Genomic DNA, 22,956 nt, shown 5'->3' with positions numbered 1-22,956 from the left:
CGGTTCTGTACACTGCCGCTGTATATGCGTGTGCGGTTCTGTACACTGCCGCTGTATATGCGTGTGCGGTTCTGTACACTGCCGCTGTATATGCGTGTGCGGTTCTGTACACTGCCGCTGTATATGCGTGTGCGGTTCTGTACACTGCCGCTGTATATGTTGTTAATGCCCATGTTGTTTGGTTCTAGATTTCTTTATATGTTAATTTAAGAGGTGTTATTTTTGTCGCTGAAAATAAGGCTTTATAAGGTAAAAAAAAAAAAAAAAACGGCTCCTAACTTTTTTAGCTGGCTCCTAGATTCCAAGGAAATTTGTGAAGCCTGCATTAGTAAGTGCCTTGTATTAACTTTCTCTACATGATAAATGCCATTTGCTGAAGTGACACGACCCCTTTAATCACCAGGCCAGTTCTCATATTCTTCCTTTCCACCAGAAATACTCCGCACTGGAGGGGAGAGTCTTCAGCCCACAGTTAGCACATATGGTCAGGATTAGAGGTTAGTATTCAGTAAGTGGCCGCGTCCTGGTCACAAATAATACATTTAATTTAGGATCAGAATACTTACAAATGATACCTTGTCTTCTGAGATTTATATCTAAAATCTGGTGTACAATTAATCTTTGGTATGAGGAAGTGTTTTTTTTTTATGATACTAGAAGCGGAAGATGTAGCTGATGATAACCGCGGCGTATCCGATAGCTTTTACAGATGAAAGTAACTTACTACAGTGCGGTCTGGACTCCTGACTACAAATGTACAGATAAAATGGAGAACGCAGTTGTACAGCAGTGTAAAAACTATTTAAAGAAACAACCTAGAGAAGTGGAGCCTTATGGCTAGGGATAAAAGGCAACTTTTGGCCGTGTGACATTAATATCGGAAATGATTCAATGTCAGCCGCAGCTAACGATAGTGAATGCATTCACACAAAAATCCTCCAGGGTTGGATCTCGTGTTGCGGTACTTTGGAGGTGGCAAGAAGACCACATTCACTAGAGGTAGGTGCGACGTCACCGTGTAGCCCTAGTCCAGATGTTTTCCAGGGGTGGTGCCTGCCCTTAACCCCTGCGGTGCAGCCCTCGCTCTCCAGGTAACCAATACCTCGCTTTCCGAGTAACCAATGTGGAATGTCCCCCTTATGTCAGTGATGCTCAGCATTGGAAACGGTTCGCACAGTCGGCTGAGGGTCCAGCCCAAGCAATGTCCCCAAATATGAATGTTCTCTGGTTTCCATGATTTGCTCTGGTCTGACAGGATGTAAAAGGGTTGCAGGCTGAGGGTTAAGTGTGTATTTTTCCAAGAAAGCCAAGTCAGGGGGCCGTTGGTAGTCAGCTGGCTGGGACAGCACAGAAGAACCAGCATGCGTCTCCAACTCTGCCTCATTTTCGCCCATTTCAACGGGTACCAATGTGATGGGGACACACATATCTGCATCTGAGCTCTGAGAGGCAGCTGGGTAGGTCTTTGTCTCCTCTCTTGCTGGGACCTCCTCGTCTGCCTTAGAACCATGAACATGGTCGATGTGATACTTCAGCTTATCCTTCCGTTTGAAGGTTGCATTGCAGTGCTGGCAGTTGAAGGGTCGGGCATCTGAATGGATGACTAAATGTTTAGTCAGAGTCTTTTTAATGCGAAATGACTGGTTGCAGATCTGACATTTGTACGGCTTCTCACCTGCAGATGAAAGAAATGGTTATTTCTCCATGTCTTCATAACACGTTTCCTTTAGGCTACATGTACACGACCGTATGTGTTTTTGTGATTTGCAAATTGCGGTTCTGCAAAAAAACAAAACAAAAAAAAAAAACAGATGCCATCCGTATGTCATCGGTTATTTTTATTTTTTTTGCGCATCTATTGTAACAATGCCTAAAACAGACAATAGGACATGTTCTATTTTTATTGCGGGGCTACAGAACGGGCACGGTGTGCTGTCCGCATTTTTTGCGGACCCATTGAAATAAATGGGTCTGCATCCTATCCGCAAAATAAAAAAAGGAACGGACACGGAAACAAACAGCGTTCGTGTGCATGTAGCCTAAAACTAGGGAAATAGTTTTATGGAATCCAAGCTCAAAAATAAGCAATAACCTATATTAAACTGCACGTTGTGAGCATCACACATTGTCACTCCTATAGCACACCAAAGTTTTATATATTGAAGTAGAATTGTTTTATAAAACACCTCTTAACCCTTTCAAGATCTGGTGATTTACCATTTTTTCGTTTGTTTTTTTTACTCCCAGCCCTCCCAAAGCCATAACTTTTTTTTTTTTTTTCATTCACATAGCCATATAAGGGCTTGTTTTCTTTTTGTGGAACAAAAGGTACTTTATAATGGCATAATTTACAGTTGCATACAATGTGGTGAGAAGCAGGGGGAAAATTCCAAATGGGGTGGAATTTTAGAAAAAAAAAAAAGGAAAAAAAACAAAACACTATTCCGCTACTGTTTTATGGGGGTTATTTTTACACCGTTTCCTATGCGGAAATAACCAGTTACTTTTATTCTCTGAGTCAGTACAATTACAATGATACCACATATGTATAGTTTTTATTCCATTTCAATACCCCAAAAAATGAAAAACTAAAAAAAAACAAAAAAAAAACTAAAAAAAAATGTTTCCTTTGGACTGCCATGTTCTGACCCCCATAACTTTTTATTCTGTGTGCAGAGCAGAGTCAGCCATTTTCACTTTATCTATTTCGCCATATGGAGGGCACCAGGTATGTTGACTATACATATCATGTGTATGGACTGGGTTGCTTTAAAGGGGTTGTCCCGGTTCAGAGCTGAACCCGGACATCCCTCCATTTTCACCCCAGCAGCCCCCCTGACATGAGAATCGAAGCAGTTCATGCTCCGATGCTCTCCTTTGCCCTGTGCTAAATTGCGCAGGGCAAAGGCATTTTTTGGAGTTCCGGACGTACCGGGCTCTCCATGGGGCTGCCAGGAACCCCGGTGACGTCACCAGCACTGATGGGCGGGACTTAGCTCTGCCCTAGCCAGTAAAACAGCTAGCGCAGAATAAAGCCCGCCCCTCAGAGCCGGTGACATCACCGAACACACTGCCGGGCGGAATTTTCCGCCCGGCAGGGCGTTATTGAAAACAAAAGAGCCCGTGCCCTACACTATCTAGCGCAGGGCAAGGGAGCGCATCGGAGCATGAGATGCTCCGATGCTAGCCTCAGGGGGGGGCTGCTGGGTGAAAATAAGGGTATGTCCGGGTTTAGCTCTGAACCTGGACAACCCTTTTAAATTTACTGATTCTTGCTGTGATATTAAAGAGGACCTGTCACCACAAAATGCAATGTAAGCTACAGGCATCATGTTACAGAGCAGGAGGAGCTGAGCAGATTAATATACAGTTTTTTGGGAAACTATTCAAGAAAACTTGTCATTTATACATTCATATTAGAGATGAGTGAATTTCCGCTTATGAAATTAGTTTGCGATTCGTTTAGTGGTAAAAGCAGAATTGTGTTATGGATTCAGTTACCACAGACCATATCGCAATTCTATGCCGGATCCGTCCCGTTTTAGTTATGCAGGGGACGGATCAGTTTTTGCAGCCCATAGACTTCTATTATGACGGAATGAATAACGGAATAAAGGCATTCCATTATGCATTCTGTCATAGAATTACGATATGGTCCGTGGTAACAGAATCCATAACGCAATTCTGCTTTTACCAACAAACGAAGTATAAACGAATTTCAAAATATGAAATTCGCTCATCTCTAATTCATATCTCTACTTTTCTGACCGACTTCATTCTTCACGGGGGAGGTGTTATCAGTGATTGACAGCATTCCCTGTGTAAGTGTGTATACAGAGATAGCTGTCAGTCACAGATAGCTGTACACAGGGAAGGTGTTATCAGTGATTGACAGCATTCCCTGTGTAAGTGTGTATACAGAGATAGCTGTCAGTCACAGATAGCTGTACACAGGGGAGGTGTTATCAGTGATTGACAGCATTCCCTGTGTAAGTGTGTATACAGAGATAGCTGTCAGTCACTGATAGCTGTACACGGGGGAGGCGTTATCAATGATTCATAGTATTCTCTGTGTAAGGGCTCGTTCACACGACTGTTTGTGCTGTGAACCACAAATTGTGGTCCGCAATGCACGGGCATCTTCCGTGGGGCAAGCACATGGGTATCGCTGACCTTGAATGGGTCCGCGATCCCTCTGTTCTGCAAAAAGATAGAGCATGTTCTTTTTTTCCGGTGTGGAGGCATGGAACGGAACCCCAGAAAGCACTCTGTAGTGGTTCTGTAGTCTTCTGTTCCGCATCTCCGCATTTGCGGACCCATTGAAATGAAAGCGTCCGCATCCATGATGCGGAATGACAGACTACGGAAGCACTACAGTCCTGAGGATAGGTCATCAGTAATAAAATCTCAGAAAACCCCTTTAAATGTATAAATTACAAGTTTTACTGAATCTTTCCCCAAAAAATTAAATATCAGTCTGCTCAGCTCCTCCTGCTCTATAACCTGCTGCCTGCAGATCGCAGTGAATTTTGTGGTGACAGATCCTCACACCTATCGTTGTTCAGTGAGGTTAGGATAGCAGATAGGACTACACCTACAGAATAATGGGGTTACTTACTGTGTGCTGGTATATTACACTTGGTTAAATGACAGATGGGTTGCTCTTATTAAAATAGATTTTATACTTACCAGAATGTGTCCTGAAGTGCATTTCAAGACTTGACTTCCCTTTAAAAACCTTTTTGCATACTTCACATTGATGAAATGTGGCCTTGTACCTGTGAAGTGGAGCAAGTGACATGTTGACAAGAACTTGGAAAGCCATCTTTCAGCGATACAGCTAGTGGTGGTGATGGACGCAGCAGTGCGATTCCCAGATATGCTGGTAAATGGCCCTACAAGAAGCCACTCTGCTGGAATGTGTTTTACCAGCGATAATATAGATTTTAAATCAAGACAGAGTCCATTATGCTTTAAGATCTTTCTTTTTACTGCCAGCAGCAAATAGTTAACAATGTAAAACCGAAAAAAAATATTTACAATATATGTAAATCAGTGTTCAGGAACAGCCAATCAACAGGCAGCGTAGGTCATATAAGGTTTAACCCATCATAATAACAGCCTTCTTTCTTGCTGCTGACTCCCAGAAAGATATGTATTAATTCTTCTCCTCATATGATTGGTAAAGTATATATATATATATATATATATATATATATATATATATATATATATATATATATATACACACACACACGCTTATTTTATAATAGACTCTCCTATGGTTTTGCTATAGATAGATATTCCTACACTCCTCACTCTCTAGTAGAGGTTTAATCAGTCATATTTCCGCCGAGTCTTCTATCCATTACCCTCACCTCTTACCGACATCACTGTTTACTTTCGGTTCCCTGCAGTGCGCACGCGCTAGCTGCTCCTCAGCCTGCACGCTTTTTTTCTCTCACACACGTTTGTCAGACACGCTCGGCATTCCTGTCAGAATGCCGCTAGTCAACTGCTTCCAGCTCGGCTCCTCCGTTCTTTGCTGCCCCCTAGTGTTATTACTAACACAATATCCTTTCTACTTATGGTCTTCTATGTATATTTCAGTTTTCTTATATTTTCATTATTATTAATCAAATTATTACTTATATAAATAGGATATGTTTTAATTATATAAAATTTTTCATTATTTTCCTAATTAATTATCTATATACTTTTCCTATACCATGTCTGAGGATTCTAATAAAATACCAGGTTCAATCATTGTTGTTATCCTTTAAATTAGCCATGCTATTATGTCTAATATTTTTAAACGTGTTTCAGATGTCCGTTCATTAGACATATCTCATAGACAATTCTATTACGACAAGGAGTTCAGTTTTCTATTGTCTGTCGTACAAAAACTAATATTTCTTCTGTTTTCTAGCCCGCTTTCCCTCTACTTTGTGTGGTTAGGTGTCTACAATCCTACGAACGTAGAACTTTACCTCTCAGGAATCCATCGGTATCCCAACTCCTCATTTCATATTGCAGACCCCATTTACCAGTGTCACCGGCAACCTTAGCTAGAGGGGTCTCTTAAACCAGGTCCTTAGCTGGGGTGGACACGTCTTCCCTTTTTGGAGCACATTCCACTAGAGGAGCTATGTCCACTAAAATTAGACAAGCCAGAGGTTCCCCATCAGACATTCTAAAAGCGGCCAACTGGACCTCTGAATCAACATTTAAAACCCTTCATTTCCGACCGGAATCACACGTTTCCATGGTATTATTCAGTAACCATTAGTTAGGTATTGATAACTTTTTTTTACAGTCATATTATAGAGCATAAGCTTTGAACTTGCATAATGGAGTCTCCTGTATTGATTTAAAATGAAGATTTTCCTAGTTTAATGAAGGAAAATCTAGATTTTATAAAAGACAGGAGACGAACATTATCCCACCCTATTGACCCGACCCTTGTTCTTATTTTGTCTCTTTCCTATTAGTTTAAAACATCTATTATCTTCAGGACTGCTTTCTCAGCGAGTCATCGAATTCTACTTCAACCGCCAACCACTGTTATTACGATGGATGTTTACCTCTTCATACTTCCTGTTACCCTTCACCATCTCATCAAGAAGGAAGGACGTTATTATGATGGGTTAAACCTTATATGACCTACGCTGCCTGTTGATTGGCTGTTCCTGAACACTGATTTACATATCTTGTAAATCATTGTTTCTTTTTTACGTTGTTAACCATTTGCTGCTGGGAGTAAAAAAGAAAGATCTTAAAGCATAATGTTCGTCTCCTGTCTTTCATAAAATCTACATTTTCCTTCATTAAAACTAGGAAAATCTTAAATTATTGCACATCCACTCCTTCACATATTGGAGTAGATTTATCAATGTATTTACAACAGTTCATTAAAGGGGTTCTCCGCTTTTACTATTGATTACCTCAGGGGCAGACTGGGAACTTAAAGTGGCCCCGTTTTGTAGTCTGGTCCAAATTGATGGAAGGCAGGGCAACACAAGTAGGCAGGGCTAGCAATACCATATTGTGGCACATTATACCACCCCAGAGCCAAATACCACAGTCCATCACAAAATACATCCCTAAAAACTTCCACTGGCCGGCCGTGAGGAGTGCTCAGTCGGCCCCCCGGGAAATTTCCCTTTAAGGTCTATGGCCAATCCGCTCTGACCTATACTCAGGAAAGGTCATCAATATCACATTGGTGGGGGTCCGACACCCAGCACCCGTGCCGATCAGCTGTCTGAAGAGAAAGCATAGCTCGTACGAGCACTGCCTTCTCTTCTCAGTTTACCTGCTCGCCACAGCAATTGCAGTGGTGAGCAGTGTAATTACAAGTCTGGTGTCCCCATTCATTTCTATGGGACGGCTCCATCCTATTCACTTGAACACACAAGAGACGTCCCATAGAAGTGAATGGGAGCACCTTAGATGTCATTACACTGTTCGCCACTGCAATTGCGGTTAGCAGATAAACAGAGAAGAGAAGGCAGTGCTCGTACAAGCGCTGCTTTCTCTTCAGACAGCTGATAGGCTGGGATGCCAGGTGTTGGACTCCCGCTGATCCAATATTAATTACCTATCCTGTGGATAGGTCATCAATAGTAAAAAGTGGACAACCCCTTTAAGCCTTTCTCCATGAAACAGCTAGAGATGGCCGACAAAGAGGAGTGGAGTGGCAGAACACATGCTTGACTACTACTATATTTCAAGGGTATGAGGCTTATGATCAATGAAGGTCCCAGTGGTCAAACCTCCACCAATCTCATCCCTATATCCCTATGCAGTGGATAGGGAATAACTTTTTCTAACTGGTAAAAAGTGAAATCAAGATCAATAAAAAAAAAAAAAAAAAAAAAAAAAAAAAAAGGAAAATATTTAAAAAATGTTTTTTATTTTTTAAAACTGTTCAAAAAAAAAAAAACATGATACCACTGAAATTCCACAGTAAGAAATAGAAATAACGTATGGCATAAAAAAATACCAGATATGTTGACAGAAACAAAATGTTTTAGAACACAATTTAAAAAAAAAGAAATCCATCAAAGAATTTGTTACCTCAACCCACCCACTACAAACCAATAACACAAGTAAAAAAATAAAAATAAAGGAAAGAGCAGGATATGCCTCTATATAATAAACCAAATAAAATAAAAATAATGGCCATGAAGATTTAAAAAGTACCCATCCCTCAGAGTTTGATAAATATCCCACATGGGAAGAAATAGGAAAAATAAGTCAGAAGACAACTCCAATAAATCTTAAAGGGGTATTGCCATCTAGATAATTATGGCATATTGATACGATATACTGTAAATGACTGATAGATGCAGTCCCACCTCAGAGACCGGCTCCTATCTCAAGAATACGGCGCGCCATGAATGGAGAAAAGAATGCGCAGCTTTCTCCATTCACTACTATGGGACTTCTGAAAATAACCAAGAGCTAGTTTGGCTATTTTTGGGAATCCCATAGTAATGAGTAGCAGGCTAGCCGAGCACACGTGGTGTCCTTTCCATTCATTGCTATGGGAATTCAGAATATAGCACTAAGGGTCCATTCACACGTCCGCAATTTCATTCCGCATTTTGCGGAACGGAATTGCGGACCCATTCATTTATATGGGGCAGCATGATGTGCTGCCCGGATCCGGAATTGCGGACCCGCACTTCCGGATCCGCAATTCCATTCCCGAAAAAAATAGAATTGCGGACAAGATTAGGCATTTTCTATTGAGTGCCGGCGATGTCTGTGTTTTGCGGGTCCATGGATCCGCAAAACACACACGGACGTGTGAATGGACCCTTACACAGCAAACTCAGCTAGTTTTGCACGACCCATTTTTGAGACAGAAGCATGTTCAGAGGTGGCACCCGCACCTATAGGACACTTAGGGCATATGCTACTGCTATGTCATAAATGTCCAGTTGGGACGACCCTTTTAAATGATTATTCCCATCAGTATGCTATCCAATCATTTTGCGGTGGGGTTCCAATCTCTAGGATCCACAGTACCAATATAGTTGTGACCCCTCTTAAGCTTTCACTACAAAGCAGTACTGCTGGCCTCTGGGAAGTGCAGTATGGCTCTATTCACTACAAGTGAAGTGGCTGTAGTGCTAAACCAGCGCTGCAGGCGCTTCAGTCTCAGGATCCGGTCATGGCACATGATGTTATTTTTAATGTATTACAAGGGGAATAGACAGCATGACATCCCCCCATATACAGTTTTGTACCACCCCTGATGTATTTTATTATACACTGTGTTACATATTAATGGAATCAGATATAGTGAGACCTTGAGAGTGTCCTAGTTTTCAGCTAAAATTATACAAAAGTGCCCATCTCTGCACCAATTTATCATCCAGCCTGAGCCACTGCAATACATTTGGCGCCTGTCTAGATAGTCACTATGGCTGAGCTGTATATATAGCTTAGATGGTGGATGTCCAGTTCTCGAGTACCCAAAGAGTTCATGATTTTAGGATATCCCCTAGTGAGACAAGCTGGGCAATCTACAATGCGCTATCTTCTTATGAACTAAGCAGAGGGTGGCATTTTACGATGTTCACAGTGGGGGGCAGTAGAGAGCATCAACCCATTAAGAAAATAGCAAGAATCCTGTGTAATGTCCATGTAACACTTGGGTCACTGCTGATAAAACCACAAATCAAGGGCAGGTCGTGCTTTGAAAAATGTCATTCTAAAAGTAATAGACTCTAAAATCATTGCTGCATAGTGTGAATGGGATTGTGTCAAATTGTCTTCACTACTATAGAAGTGCACTCTATACCTAACATTTATAAGTCAGAGAAAGAAGTGCGCTGTTCTTTAAAGGATAACTGTCGTATTTTTTTTTTTTTTTTGGGGGGGGGGGGGGGGGATTTATTGGATTGTGGTGATTAATATCACCTTGTTGGCCCTATTTCAACTTTGTTCCCTGTACTGCCTACTTTTACCTGTGCTTAAAATAGGGTTGCTAGGCATGGTCTATCTTGCACACAGCCTGCAAGGTCACGTTACTGACAGCCAGGGGCTGTAAGTAAATGATTAAAGCCAGGTCCTCCCCAGCAGCTGATAACAGTGCCTGGGCTGTGTGCACTTCTCCCTGTCCCTGCGCTTGGCAGACGCTCCCTCACTCAGCAGACTGGGACAATGCAGAGTTGAAGCAGCGCAGACCAGGGAAGGGAGATCTGCCGTCTGCTCAGTGTCTAAATGACAGCAACATGTGGTAAGAGGACCCCTTTGTGCTGCAGGAGATTTACCCTTTAGGGGGAGGGCTCTGGTTACTGACACTTTTGGGGGGCTATTGTTACTGGCTAGTGAGGGCAGGCGGGATTAGCCTCAGGGTGAGGGCAGTGGCGGCCATCTTACCTGAATAGTGAAATTGCAGTTTTATGCAGACTGGTTGTTAAGGGCTGAATCTTATTAAATATGGGGTAATTCAGTCTAATAGTAACTGATTCTGGAGTATCATGTTATTAGTAACTACATATATGAAAATTGAAATTAGGGTCTAAGTGTGACAGTTATCTTTTAATATCAGACATATTCATCTATAGGCATACTATATATTGCACAGCTATATGCTACACTTAGGCCTCTTTCAGACGGGCGTTGCGGGAAAAGGTGCGGGTGCATTGGTGCGGTGTTCTGTAGATTGTATTATTTTCCCTTATAACATGGTTATAAAAGGGAAAATAATAGCATTCTGAATACAGAATGCATAGTCCAATAGCGCTGGAGGGGTTAAAAAAAAAAAGAAATAATTAAACTCGCCTTAATCCACTTGATCGCGCAGCCGGCATCTCTTCTGTCTGTCATCTGTGCTGTGTGCAAGAAAAGGACCTGTTGTGACGTCACTCCAGTCATTACATGATCCATCACCATGGTAAAAGATCATGTGACGGACCATGTGATGACCGGAGCGACGTCACCACAGGTCTTTTTCCTGCACACAGCAAAAAAGAAGACAGAAGAGAAGCCGGGCTGCGTGATCAAGTGGATTAAGGCGAGTTTAATTATTATTATTTTTTAACCCCTCCAGCGCTATTGGACTATGCATTCTGTATTCAGAATGCTATTATTTTCCCTTATAACCATGTCATAAGGGAAAATAATAATGATCGGGTCTCTATCCTGATAGTCTCCTAGCAACCGTGCGTGAAAATCGCACCGCATCTGCACTTGCTTGCGATTTTCACGCAGCCCCATTCACTTCTATGGGCCTGCGTTGCGTGAAAAATGCACAAAATAGAGCTTGCTGCGATTTTAATGCAACGCACAAGTGATGCGTGAAAATCACCGCTCGTGTGAACAGCCCCATAGAAATGAATGGGTCCTGATTCAGTGCGGGTGCAATGCGTTCAACTCACGCATCGCACCCGCGCGGAATACTCGCCCGTGTGAAAGGGGCCTTACAGTGAACTATACAAAGCATGCCATTTACAACAGACTTACTTCTGCCAAACCTTCTCTCCTAGATGAACGCTTTTATAATGTACCGTCAGATGGTCACGCCGGCCAAAACATTTCCCACATTCTTCACACTGGTGAGCTTTCTCTCCTTCGGACAGATAAAGCAAATGCATGGGAACAAATACTCATCCTTTGTGCGCTTTACCATTCCTTACACCTAGTTACATACATACACATAATACATAGATCATAGTAATGTGAAACGTTTGTATCTCCCAAGGAAAAGAACCGTCTCGCTAGCGCCACCTTGTGGAAGAGGCTCAAAATCAAACTTTTTTAAAAGCCTTGGAATATGACAAAGGAAAATGCTTCTAAGGCCCCCTGCACACGATCAGGATTGCGTGCGGATTTTCCGCGCGGATTTGCGTGCGGAAAACCCGCACCGTAGGTCATGTACATTGTATTCTATGAGAATTTGAAATTCTCAATGCACACGATGCAGATTTTTTCCGTGCGGATTTTGACCTGCGGTGCGGATTTTAAAATCCGCGACATGTCAATAATTTTTTTTTTTCCTGACCGGATTTTCTTAAGTCACTTAGTGAAATCCGCATGCAGAAAATCCGCACCAAATCCGCACGGATTGACCGCACGGATTTGCCTGTGAACACCTGCGGATTTCAGTGCGGATTCTCCGCACATGAATCCTGAACGTGTGCATGTAGCCTTAAAAAGTCAGATTTTGACTACTAGGGAGACACTTCCACAAGGTAGCACTAGCGAGATGGTTCTCTTTCTTGGGAGATACTTCTTTGCATATTCCTTTCCCATGGACAATTGCCAATAAGTCTTTATACCATGGAGCACTTCCAGTAAGCCTCCATATAGGACTGGTCTCTTTAAGGAGATCCAGCAACCTGTCTAGGCCACAGTAAATAGGACATTTATAATACTGGAATACCAATATGCAAAGTCACATACCATTTTTGTCAAGTAGCCGTCTATACTATGGATTATCTGCACATTATTTCATATATGCCTTACTATACTGTTAGAATTTTATGGACTGTATAAGTCATTAACCAATGAACAGATTAAATCATGGTGACCGTCACCTTACCAGAGTGGATCTTTTTGTGTTTAGTAAGGTGATCATGGCGTATGAACGTCTTCCCACATTCATCACACTCGTAGCGTTTATCATCATGATGGACACGAAGGTGGAGTCTACAAAACAGGGACACGGTTTTAGGCTAGCTTCTATATAAAAGAAATGTCACTGGCCTCAACAGTTACACCCTATGACGGAACTTCACTAGCAGGTTCCGAGCAGTGACATACCGTTCAAGCAGATGTAAGAATTGAGGCCTGTGATTGGCCGCATCAGTCATGGGACCATCTCCTGACCCTGTGGTGAGTGTAAATGGACAGCAACAGCGGGCAGGTGACAGAGTTTTATTTATTATTATTATTTAACCCATTCTGGACATCCGCAACACATGTACGACAGAAGTCCAGTCTTTCAAGATGGCGCCCGCTCGCGAGTGCAACGGATGCCATAATTACTGTATTTTGGCTTTTTTCAACAGCATAGGCCCTGGGCCAATCGCAGCCATGTCACCCCTTAGATGCCGTGGTCAAATATGACCATGTCACTGGGAGCGCTAAAGCTGGAAGCCACTAGTATATTCCAATGGTCGCCGGCCCAAAAAATTAAACGTAGGAATACTATTAAAAATATTTATCCCATACGTCAAATAATTTCAATTTTTCGTCATTTAACCTCCCCACAAAAGTGAATAAAAAGTGATCAAAGTTATACACACCCCAAAATCATATCACTGAAAAGTACAGATGACCCTGCAAAAATGAGCCCTCGCACAGCTCTGTAAACGTAACTAAAAAAATAAAAAAGTTATGGGGGTCAGCATATGGCGATAAAAATAAAAAGGTTATGGCTCTAGGAAGGCAGGGAGTAAAAAACGAAAACTCAAAATTGCCGCGTCTTGAAGGTGTTATATTCGGCACAGTTTAGGACCGTTGAGGTTGTCAACTTCTAGGCCAGGCAACCCCTCTAACTGTGGGGTGTCAGCAGATTCTGTCAGGATTTGTCATGGACATGTGAACACGGCCTTATAGTTTCAACAGTGAAATTCTTAATTACCTTGCACTGGCTAAACGATTTAATACCTGTATGAGCTGCCATGTCGGAAATTCTGCCCACAAATACTGCAAAGGTGTGGCTTTTCCCCACTGTGAATTCTTAGATGCTCCTTTAATGTTGTTCTAGTGAAAAAGAACAAAAGTCAGTTTAAGTCAGCTAAAGGATGCCTACAAACACTTTCAAAACTTTTAGGCTACCTGCACCAAATCCACGTGTTACTTGCTGATTTTATGAGTTTTTGCAGTAGATCTCACCCTTCCATTCAAAAAGGGTGAAATCTGCACCAGAAATTGCACAAACCATTGACATGCTGCAGATTTCAAAATCCGCATGGCAGGCCAAGTGTACCTGAGATTTGTATTACACTGCGGTTTTTCCACGCCATGTGCAGGCATGGCCTTAGGCATTAACTTACACATGAAGTGGCAATTCTTTCTTGACGTTTTTAAAAATGCTTTTCTTTTTCCTATTTTTTGTAACATAATCACCAATTATTTTTTTTATTCAAGGGATTTCACATATAATGTATATTGGGCATTGTAGTGTATAAATGAGTAAAATCCGTTGCTGACCTACGCTCCCCACATTCCTTACCTTTCTCTTACCGATTTTCCACAGATGAAGCAGGTCCATTTCCTCTTTCCTCCATGTGTGTACTCAATGTGGCGCTTTAAATTCCCAGAGTCATTAAACTGCCGTCCACAAATATCACAAGGGAAGGGTCCTGAAAGCCAAATAAAACCTATGAGATTGTGTAAATGTCATTTATTGATGCCACTTTCCTAGGCAGACATGCATCGTGTAGATGCAACGATACTGCATATACAGATTTTTTATGTTTCCAGATTAAAGGGATTTTCTGGAGACAAGCAGCCAGAAATTGTTAAAACAAAAAAAGTGTTATTCACCACTCCGATCCCCCGGTGCTGCTCCCCACTTCCTGTCTTGGTATGTCTGCTTAGCTAGTCACTGGATACAATACACACAGAGAAACTAGGGATTCTGCTCTATAACTCTGTAGCACAACCTCCGAAGCAGCAGCAGTAATCCAGGTCATTATCCAGAACAAAGCAGTTTAGATGGGAATCCAGAAGTTAAATAAGGCAGTAAATCACTTACAAAACCAGCAGCCCCTCTCTTTCCTCGCCACAGACATCTAAGTTATCTTATTCTTCAGTGAACAGGCAGCCCGTGCTGATAGGTCACAGATGAGAGCAGTGAATTGAGAGTTAGTGAAGGGATGGCGAGCAGGAGAGGAGTCTGCTAAGACTCTGAACGGAAGATGGAGCTGTAATTACACTGAACCGCCGCTACGATGCAGACAGTCTGCAGGTAAACACTGAAGAGGATGCAGAGCTCACATGAGCGCTACAGCCCCTTCAAACACAGTCAAACCATGGTGGTGAGGGATAGACCATCAATAGTGTGAAACCTGAAAATCCCTTTAAATACTAATTTGCATATAGATTAAAAGAACCTTTCTCCAAAATGAAGCAACTATTTGCTAAGTGAAAGGTGTTATTACATTTAGTCCCCATTCACCCAGTGGAAGCCTATTTGGCTGGTATATGTAGGTATACCTGTTTCATCTGTATGGAATAGCACAGTTTGTTTCGCTAGTCTATACGGAGGCATCCTGCAAAAACAGTATACCCTGTGCTACACTTGGAGGCAATGGGCAAAGTATGACACTGTATGGCTATTCACTGGCATACACTGGCATAGCATGCTGTAAGTGGAGTGTGAATCACCTCAAGACAGAAAAGTGTCACTGTTTCAGATGTAAGGATGCGTCACCTCTTGGGAGAAGACACATCAGAGCAACGGGCTGTTCTACTCCCATGAAGGGCCCTTTCATGGCCCCATGTGCACGGAGACGGTGGCCTCAGAACCTACGGTCAGTGTAAAACATAAAACCTTCATACCCAGGTGATATTTCTCTTGATGCTTCAACCTTTTAAAGCGCGATTTAAACTGTTCCTCACAATAAGTGCATTTAAACGGCTTGTCCTGTGAATGGAGAATCATGTGCTCCTGTAAATGGGGCCGCCGCTTGAAAGATTTATTGCAGATCTAAAGACAGAAAGACGGCAACATAAAAAACATCCGCAGGTAAGTAACGCCAAAACAGTAGAGATGTGCAACGGAAAACGGTTTCATCACAGTGATAAGACTATTTGTACAAGACATCATATGTGCACATTCATAGCTGTTCCTTTGAAACATACTGTCAGCAATCAGTTCCTGCAGATTTCATTTATTTGTATTGTACTCACTTATATAGCGCTGACCTATTCCGCGTTATCATTCTCTGTCCCCGATAGAGCTGACAATCTAATTTCCCCATCAGTATATGTTTGCAGTGTGGGACCTAGGACCCCAGCACATGTCACAGAACTCATCCTCTTACTTGTGCTCATGTCACTACCACAGTGGGGGAAAATGTGCCCAAAAACTGCCATATATGCTTTGAACCACATTTAGACACATTGGGGAAGATCTATCAAGACTGGTGAACCCACATGCCAGTCTTCATCTCTCAGACTCTCTTCATCTCTATATTGGGTGCACCTCTGCCCTGCCGTGGGCCAGATACTGAAGTCTACCAGCTACCGGCTACTTTCTGGGGAATGTTATAGCAAACATTTTGGCGTACAGACCGAATTCTAAAGCAAATCTGGTGCAGGATTTACGATACTCCAAATTTATGAAGGTCCAAGTAAATTTGTCCAATACAGAGACTGTGATTTGTGTTTTTAGATGCTAAGAGTGACACTATTCGTAAATCTGCCCCATTGAGTCTTGCTTCACATGGTGGAGTGATTTAGCAGCAAAGGGGCATGGACTAAAACGCACGTACAACGTGTACCAAAACAACATGTACCAAAATTGCACTAAAAGTTAAGCAAATCAATAGGTGGCGTAGATTTAAACAAGTGTCTGAAGATGCTCCAAATGTATCATCCAGTTTGTACTGAATTTAGTGCTTCTTTACACTGTCTAATGTTAAGGTGGATTGACCGATTTGCGCCCATCTAAATGTGCTGTTGATCACCTGATGAATGATTGAAACGCTCGTTCATCGGGTGATCCGGTCGTTCGTGCAGGCACACCATTATGGTGATTAGACAGCAAGTTCTGCTGCCCAAACAGCGATCTGATGCCCAGAAACAATGATTCTGTATGGGGACGAGGGATCACTATACTGTGGAGGAGATTGCTGCATGCAAATACAGAGTTCTCCTTCACTGAACGAGCAGCCACCTATCGGGATGGAACGCTTCCTTCCCAACGATCGTCTGTAACAAAACCTGCCCTACATGTTTGTATCTCAACTCATGAACTGAATTTATAATGTATTTCAGACTAATCACATTCTTCACATAGGATCTAATAAATCAATACACTTACATCACATTTCCATCCATCACTCTTTATTCTTTTGATAGTGAGAAATTCTTGAGCATTTTCAGCATGGAACCTACAAAATAAGACAATAAACCTGTCTTAGAGACTAAGCAGACTCGTCACCCATAAGAACCTGCGTTGTACTGAAGTGAAAGCTGTGCCAACTGGATGACATGGACAAGAAGTTAATTCATATTTTCCATTGTTATCATCTAAATATTAAAAGTGGTTTTCCGAGATGTTAATACTGATGACCTACCCTGAGGATAGGTCACTAGTTATAATGTCTCGGAAAACCCCTCTAAAGAGAGCCAAGGTAAATGAGGTCCACCATTCTACGGCTGGGTTTGCATCGTGGAGCTTTCCGTCCGAGGTATATGTCTGAATACCTGAAAACAGCATTCAAATGTATACCATGAAGTGTACATTCACTTTAATGAGAACCTGTCACCAGGAAATGCAGTGCAATCTGCTCTGAGATCAGCTGTACAGGGGGGGTGTTATCAGTGATTGATAGCATTCCCTGTGTAAGTGTGTATACAGAGATAGCCGTCAGTCACTGATAGCAGTACAGGGGAGCTGTTATCAGTGATTGATAGCATTCCCTGTGTAAGTGTGTATACAGAGATAGCCGTCAGTCACTGATAGCAGTACAGGGGAGGTGTTATCAGTGATTGATAGCATTCCCTGTGTAAGTGTGTATACAGAGATAGCCGTCAGTCACTGATAGCTGTACAGAGGAGACGTCATCATTTATTGATAGTGCTCTCTATGTAAGGCCCCTTGCACACAGGCATCACGGATTTTGTCCGGATGCGTTGCGAGTGCATTGCGGAAAACCTGCGTGAGTGTGCACGCAATTTCAGGTCAGTTTTGTCTGCGATTGCGTTGTTCAGTTTTTTCCGCATGAGTGCAAAGTGTTTTAATGCGTTTTGCACGCGCGTGATAAAAAACTGAATGTGGTACCCAGACTTCTTCACTGCACTTTAGGTTTAGGTTCGGTGTTCAGTAGATTTAATTATTTTCCATTATAACATCGTTATAATAAATAATAGCATTCTTTAAAACAGAATGCTAAGTCAAATGTCCCTTAAAGGGTTAAAATAATTATTGCATTCTGCATTAAAGAATGCTTTTATTTATTATAACCATGTAAGTGTGTATACAGAGATAGCTGTACAGGAGGAGGATATGCCCCCATTGTCTTATAGGTGCGGGTACCACCACTGGGACCCACACCTATATAGAGAACGGAGCCCCGCAAGGTGGTGGCTGGAGGACTCCAGTCCAGCCGCCATCACCAAGCCAGCTCCCCATAGAAGTGAATGGGAGCGGACCGCGCATGCGTGGCCCCCTCTCCCATTAATTTCTATGGGGCTGACGGAAACAGCAGAGCCAGCGCTTGGCTATTTTCGCCAGCCCCATAGAAAATCAATGGAGGACGACTGCCCATGCGCTGTTGTGCCTTTTCATAGGTGTATAAAATTTATATATCAAAATATCCTAATTATAGTGGATTTGATATATAATAGGCCATATTGTGTTATATTCACCATTGTGTATGTATTTTAAAATGGACCGAAAGATGTTAACGGAGGACACAATTCATATAATTTCTTCTTTGTAGATGTACCAGTCTGAGAAGAGTCATTCTTGTCTCCTCATAGAGTTATGACTGAGAAGGATATTTTCTAGACGCATCTGGTGCTAATTATCCCTACAGTTTAATGTCTATTAATGAAGCAGAAAATCTGTGATGTATGTATAATGAACATTAAGTTTTAGTATAACATAATCAATAGAACACATGTATTGTACTATGTTGTTAAATATTATGAAGGACGTCAATGCATCTATTACCTTATATTTTTCCCACTAGTAACGCATACACTCCTAAAGCATGATGAGAAGAATTTTAAGTGTAAACTTTGTTAGCAAGATAGTGTTATTTTAACTAACAATCAACCAACCGTTGGAGTAACCGAGGAGACATAGATGTCTGTGATAGTACAAGGTCCATAATATTCTTATCGGCACCATACATTTAGTGGCTTGGGAAATGTCTCAAATGGTACCCAAACGTCTGTGTTTTAAGTGGTTTATGTGTCAAAAATAATCCCTTAGCTCTGATTTACGATTTCATATTTTATGTGTATAGAATGTAAGAGAAATCAGACCTGGACAGTTAACCCTTAATAGTGATGAGGCTAGTAGCTTATGCAATAGTGCCACCTAGGTATAAATAGGTAACATTGAACCAACAGCTGAATTGCATTCTGGGTGATACAGTGACATCACAGTTATTATCATATGTACACGCCTAAACGACAATGATTGGAAAACGCCAAGTTAGGAAGGTGTGTCTATTTGATAAGTTTGTGATCATAAACCACACACACACGGGGGGAAAACAACAGGGAGCAACAGAAGACACAGGAAACACAGAGGAAAAAAAAAAAAAAAAAAAAAAAAAAAAAAAAAAAAGAGAGATCCGAGGAGAAAAATCCCAATGATCAGAACGTACTTCAGAGCTGACTTCCCTTAGACACTGCATACCAACTGCACTCTCGGGTAACGTATAACTTTATTATGTGTAGTATCAATTGAATTGGCCTGATATTTAGAAACTTCCCGCTTTATTGCGGATGTGCAAAGTTAGATGTACTACATCAATATTATCACTATTCAGTAAAGATGCATATTACTGAATAAAAGATCTAATATTGATATCAGAGAAAATCTCTGATTAGAATATTAATTTCCTTGTCATATCAGGCTTGATATGAGAGCAGCGCGTGCCATGTTCTGTGATACTAGGCTGCGCAGTAATTCGATACCCGATTACTAGCAGTTTGCAATGACGGTCCAGATGGCTGTTACCGGTTGGGGGGGGGGGGGTGGATTTCCGTTATGGTCCATGGTAGCGGAATCAATAATGGGATTCTTAGATAACCCAAACCAGTATGCCGAACTTGAAAGCACAAGTTCGTTCAACACTCATCCTGATGCATCTTGAAGGGATCTCTTTCCATTCAGAATGCATGGGGACTAAATGGAAAAAAGAAAAATTCCGGTATTGAGATCCGGCAGAAGATCTCAAACAACAATGCAAGTGTCAAAGTAGCCTAAGCGGTCAGAGATGAGGAGCCCCTCTGCTGAGCTGCCTGACGGAAGAGTGAAAATTTAGAGCATGTTACTAGAGAATCTCAAGGCTGCAGAGACAGGGGATCAAGATAAAGACAAATTGAAAGAATGTTTCGGCTAAAATGGAGTAAGATGCAATAATAAAAACTGCCCTCAAAAGATGTCCATAGACTTTAAACCACTGGCCATTAAAGTAGAACTCTCAAACTAAGCCTTTTGCTCTAACATTTAACAGAAACGTATGAGATTATGAAACAGACCTCACAAACATGGCCACCATTACAATATCCATGCGACTCACCTTTTGACATGTTTAACAAGGGTCTTCCTGCTTGCATGGAGTTTGCTACAAAATGGACACTTGTGGTCCTTCCTGGGCATCTCGGTCTCACTGTTGTGCCTCTTCCGGTGTACTGTCAGGTTGGATTTGGTAGAGTATCTCATGTTGCAGATGTCACACTCAAAAGGCTTTTCTCCGGTGTGGACACGTGTATGACTTTCATATTTACCTAGGATATAAACAGCATGTCAGAAGACCACCATGGCCTGCTACAATCTGTACCTTCCACATGTGTACAAGGAGCACCATAATATGAGGAGCAGAACACGTACCTACTCGATCAAAGACTTTATCACACTTGGGGCACTTTAAATTCTTTCTGCTGCTTTTCTCTAGCACTATAGGGGCGAGTCCATCAGGGAAGTTCCCAAGAGAAGCCGGAGTGTCGTTCCTTTCTTCAGGATTGTCCAGGTCCTCACTTGGTCCATGATTAATGTCAGATACCTCCACCTCCTCCCCGTTCTCTCTCTGCTCTGGCTGGTCTCCTTCCTCCACTTCATTGCCCTCGTCAATTATGTCACTGCTGCAATATTCAGATTCGGATACATCCTGACTGCTTTTGTAAGACTCGCTACTTGAGGATCTGTCACTTTCTCCGTCCTCCTGATCTTCAAACTTTGCCGGACACTTCCTCTGGCGGGTTGATTTCCTGGTGGAAGAGTCTGGATCCTTAAGAAGGTCTGTTTTCCCAAACTGATGGGCTCTGTCCATGTGATTCTCCAGTGTCTTCTTATAACAGAAATTCCGCTCGCACAGCGGACACTTGTTTTCCAGTTTATTACTCGGCTCCTGCGTTACTTTTGGATGAGACTCATGTTCTACCAGAGATAAACGTTCGTCCTCGGGAGCCAACAACTTGACTGCATCGATGATGTCAAGAAACTTTGCGGCTTCTAAGACTACGCTAATCTCATTCTCCAAAACCAAAAACTCAGACGTATACAAAAAGTTCAGCAAGTGTTGGAAAACGGCACTACTGACATGATCGAGGGTCACCACCTGGGTGCTGGGGTTCTTACTCAGACTGGCGTGGAAATAACTGCTCCCCACCGCCACCACCACCTTGTGCACCTGAAACTCCTTCCCTTCCACTACAACGACCAGATCGCAGAACGAGCCCGGCCGATGGCGGTCAGCATTCAAATACCTGAGGAGGTTTTTGTTGTAGTTCAGAGAGCTCAGGGCTTTCCTCTGATCAGGAGCCTCGAGATCAGCGGCACAATGATTGGGATCCCCCTGGGCACAAGCAACATCATCAACCGTCTCCTTCTCATGAAGGTTTTTCAGACCTAATTTTCTCTTTTTCTTCATTTTTAAAAATACCTAAAATTTACACTTCCAGTAAAGGGTTAAAAAGTGCATCTAAAATCTTATAAAAGGCTTCATATCCTCCTATAATATTGCACAGGAGGCATCAGGGATGTAACCTGTCTGCAGCCAGATAGAGCCAATCACAGGCGCCCCCTGACACCACATATCCCGGGTACATGGCGCCCCCGCCTGGATACAATCCCTGCACGTCATATTAGATGAACGCCTCCCCCCATGTTGCCGACCCCCCACACCTCCTAACTGCAGCCGACTCGTCCCGGCCTCACGGACCCGCTGATAACAGGGGAAACGCATCCGGGAACGTCACTTCCCCTCAGCGTCCGCCATATTACTGGAGACCGGGATCCTCGTGTCTCCGCTAAAATGGCTACGAGATAAAATAGCGATTGTGTAGAGAGTATTGTAATCTAATCTCTGTGCGTGTCTGGCCGGCACTGTAGGGCTCTTCTCTGACTGTAGGGGGCAGCATGTTGGTGCCTCCATGCCATTAGGGTCATCTAGGGACTAACAGAAAAAAGCTATACCTCCCCGCTGTTTGGACTGCCATATCTGCACACAATAGTTTTCTTTTACATAGTAGCACAAAAATTATCTAAATGTAGAAATTTGTGAAATCCAAATGGCATGAAATAATACCATGCCTCCCAAGTGTCCCTCTCTTTGACGTGGGGAATTAATGCCTAAATGTAGATTAATACATTTACTAAGGCTAGGTTCACACTAGCGGCAGGGGACTCCGGCAGGCCGTGACGGCGGGTGAACAGCCTGTCGGATCCGTCCTGCCGCTAGTTCACGTGTGCCCCCGGACTGCCGCTCCGTCCCTATTGACTATAATGGGGCGGGGGCAGAGTTCCGGCGGCAGCACGCCAAGAGGCGGCTGGACTAAAAGGGGACGGAGCGGCAGGACAAATCCGACAGGCTGTTTACCCGTCGTCACAGCCTGCCGGAGTCTCCTGCCGCTATGGCAAGGTTCAGCAAAAACGCTTCCGTTACTGATAATACAACCATCTGCATCCATTATGAACAGATCCGGTTGTATTATTTTTAACAGCCAAGACAGATCCGTCATGAACTCCACTGATATTAAATGGGGGACGGATCAGTTTTCTATTGTGTCAGAGAAAACGGA

At 42.6% G+C, this 22,956-nt stretch overlaps 1 protein-coding gene across 1 annotated transcript; it reads right to left on the bottom strand.

Moving 5' to 3' along the window:
* Positions 1–498: 498 nt before the first annotated feature.
* On the bottom strand, positions 499–22,097 carry ZBTB41 (zinc finger and BTB domain containing 41). Its single transcript, XM_044301895.1, has 10 exons — positions 20,768–22,097; positions 20,457–20,664; positions 17,015–17,084; positions 15,529–15,676; positions 14,198–14,327; positions 13,630–13,725; positions 12,560–12,666; positions 11,482–11,587; positions 4,690–4,778; positions 499–1,675 (listed from the first exon to the last, which is right to left on the bottom strand). The coding sequence occupies exons 1-10, from the start codon at positions 21,804–21,806 to the stop codon at positions 1,143–1,145; spliced, it is 2,526 nt and encodes an 841-aa protein (XP_044157830.1). The 5' UTR covers positions 21,807–22,097; the 3' UTR covers positions 499–1,142.
* Positions 22,098–22,956: the final 859 nt, after the last annotated feature.

This window comes from Bufo gargarizans, chromosome 7 (genome assembly GCF_014858855.1).
Source record: "Bufo gargarizans isolate SCDJY-AF-19 chromosome 7, ASM1485885v1, whole genome shotgun sequence".
Classification (NCBI taxonomy): domain Eukaryota; kingdom Metazoa; phylum Chordata; class Amphibia; order Anura; family Bufonidae; genus Bufo; species Bufo gargarizans.
The sequence above is the reverse complement of the archived record's forward strand: the minus strand, read 5'-3'. Positions and strand labels throughout refer to the sequence as shown.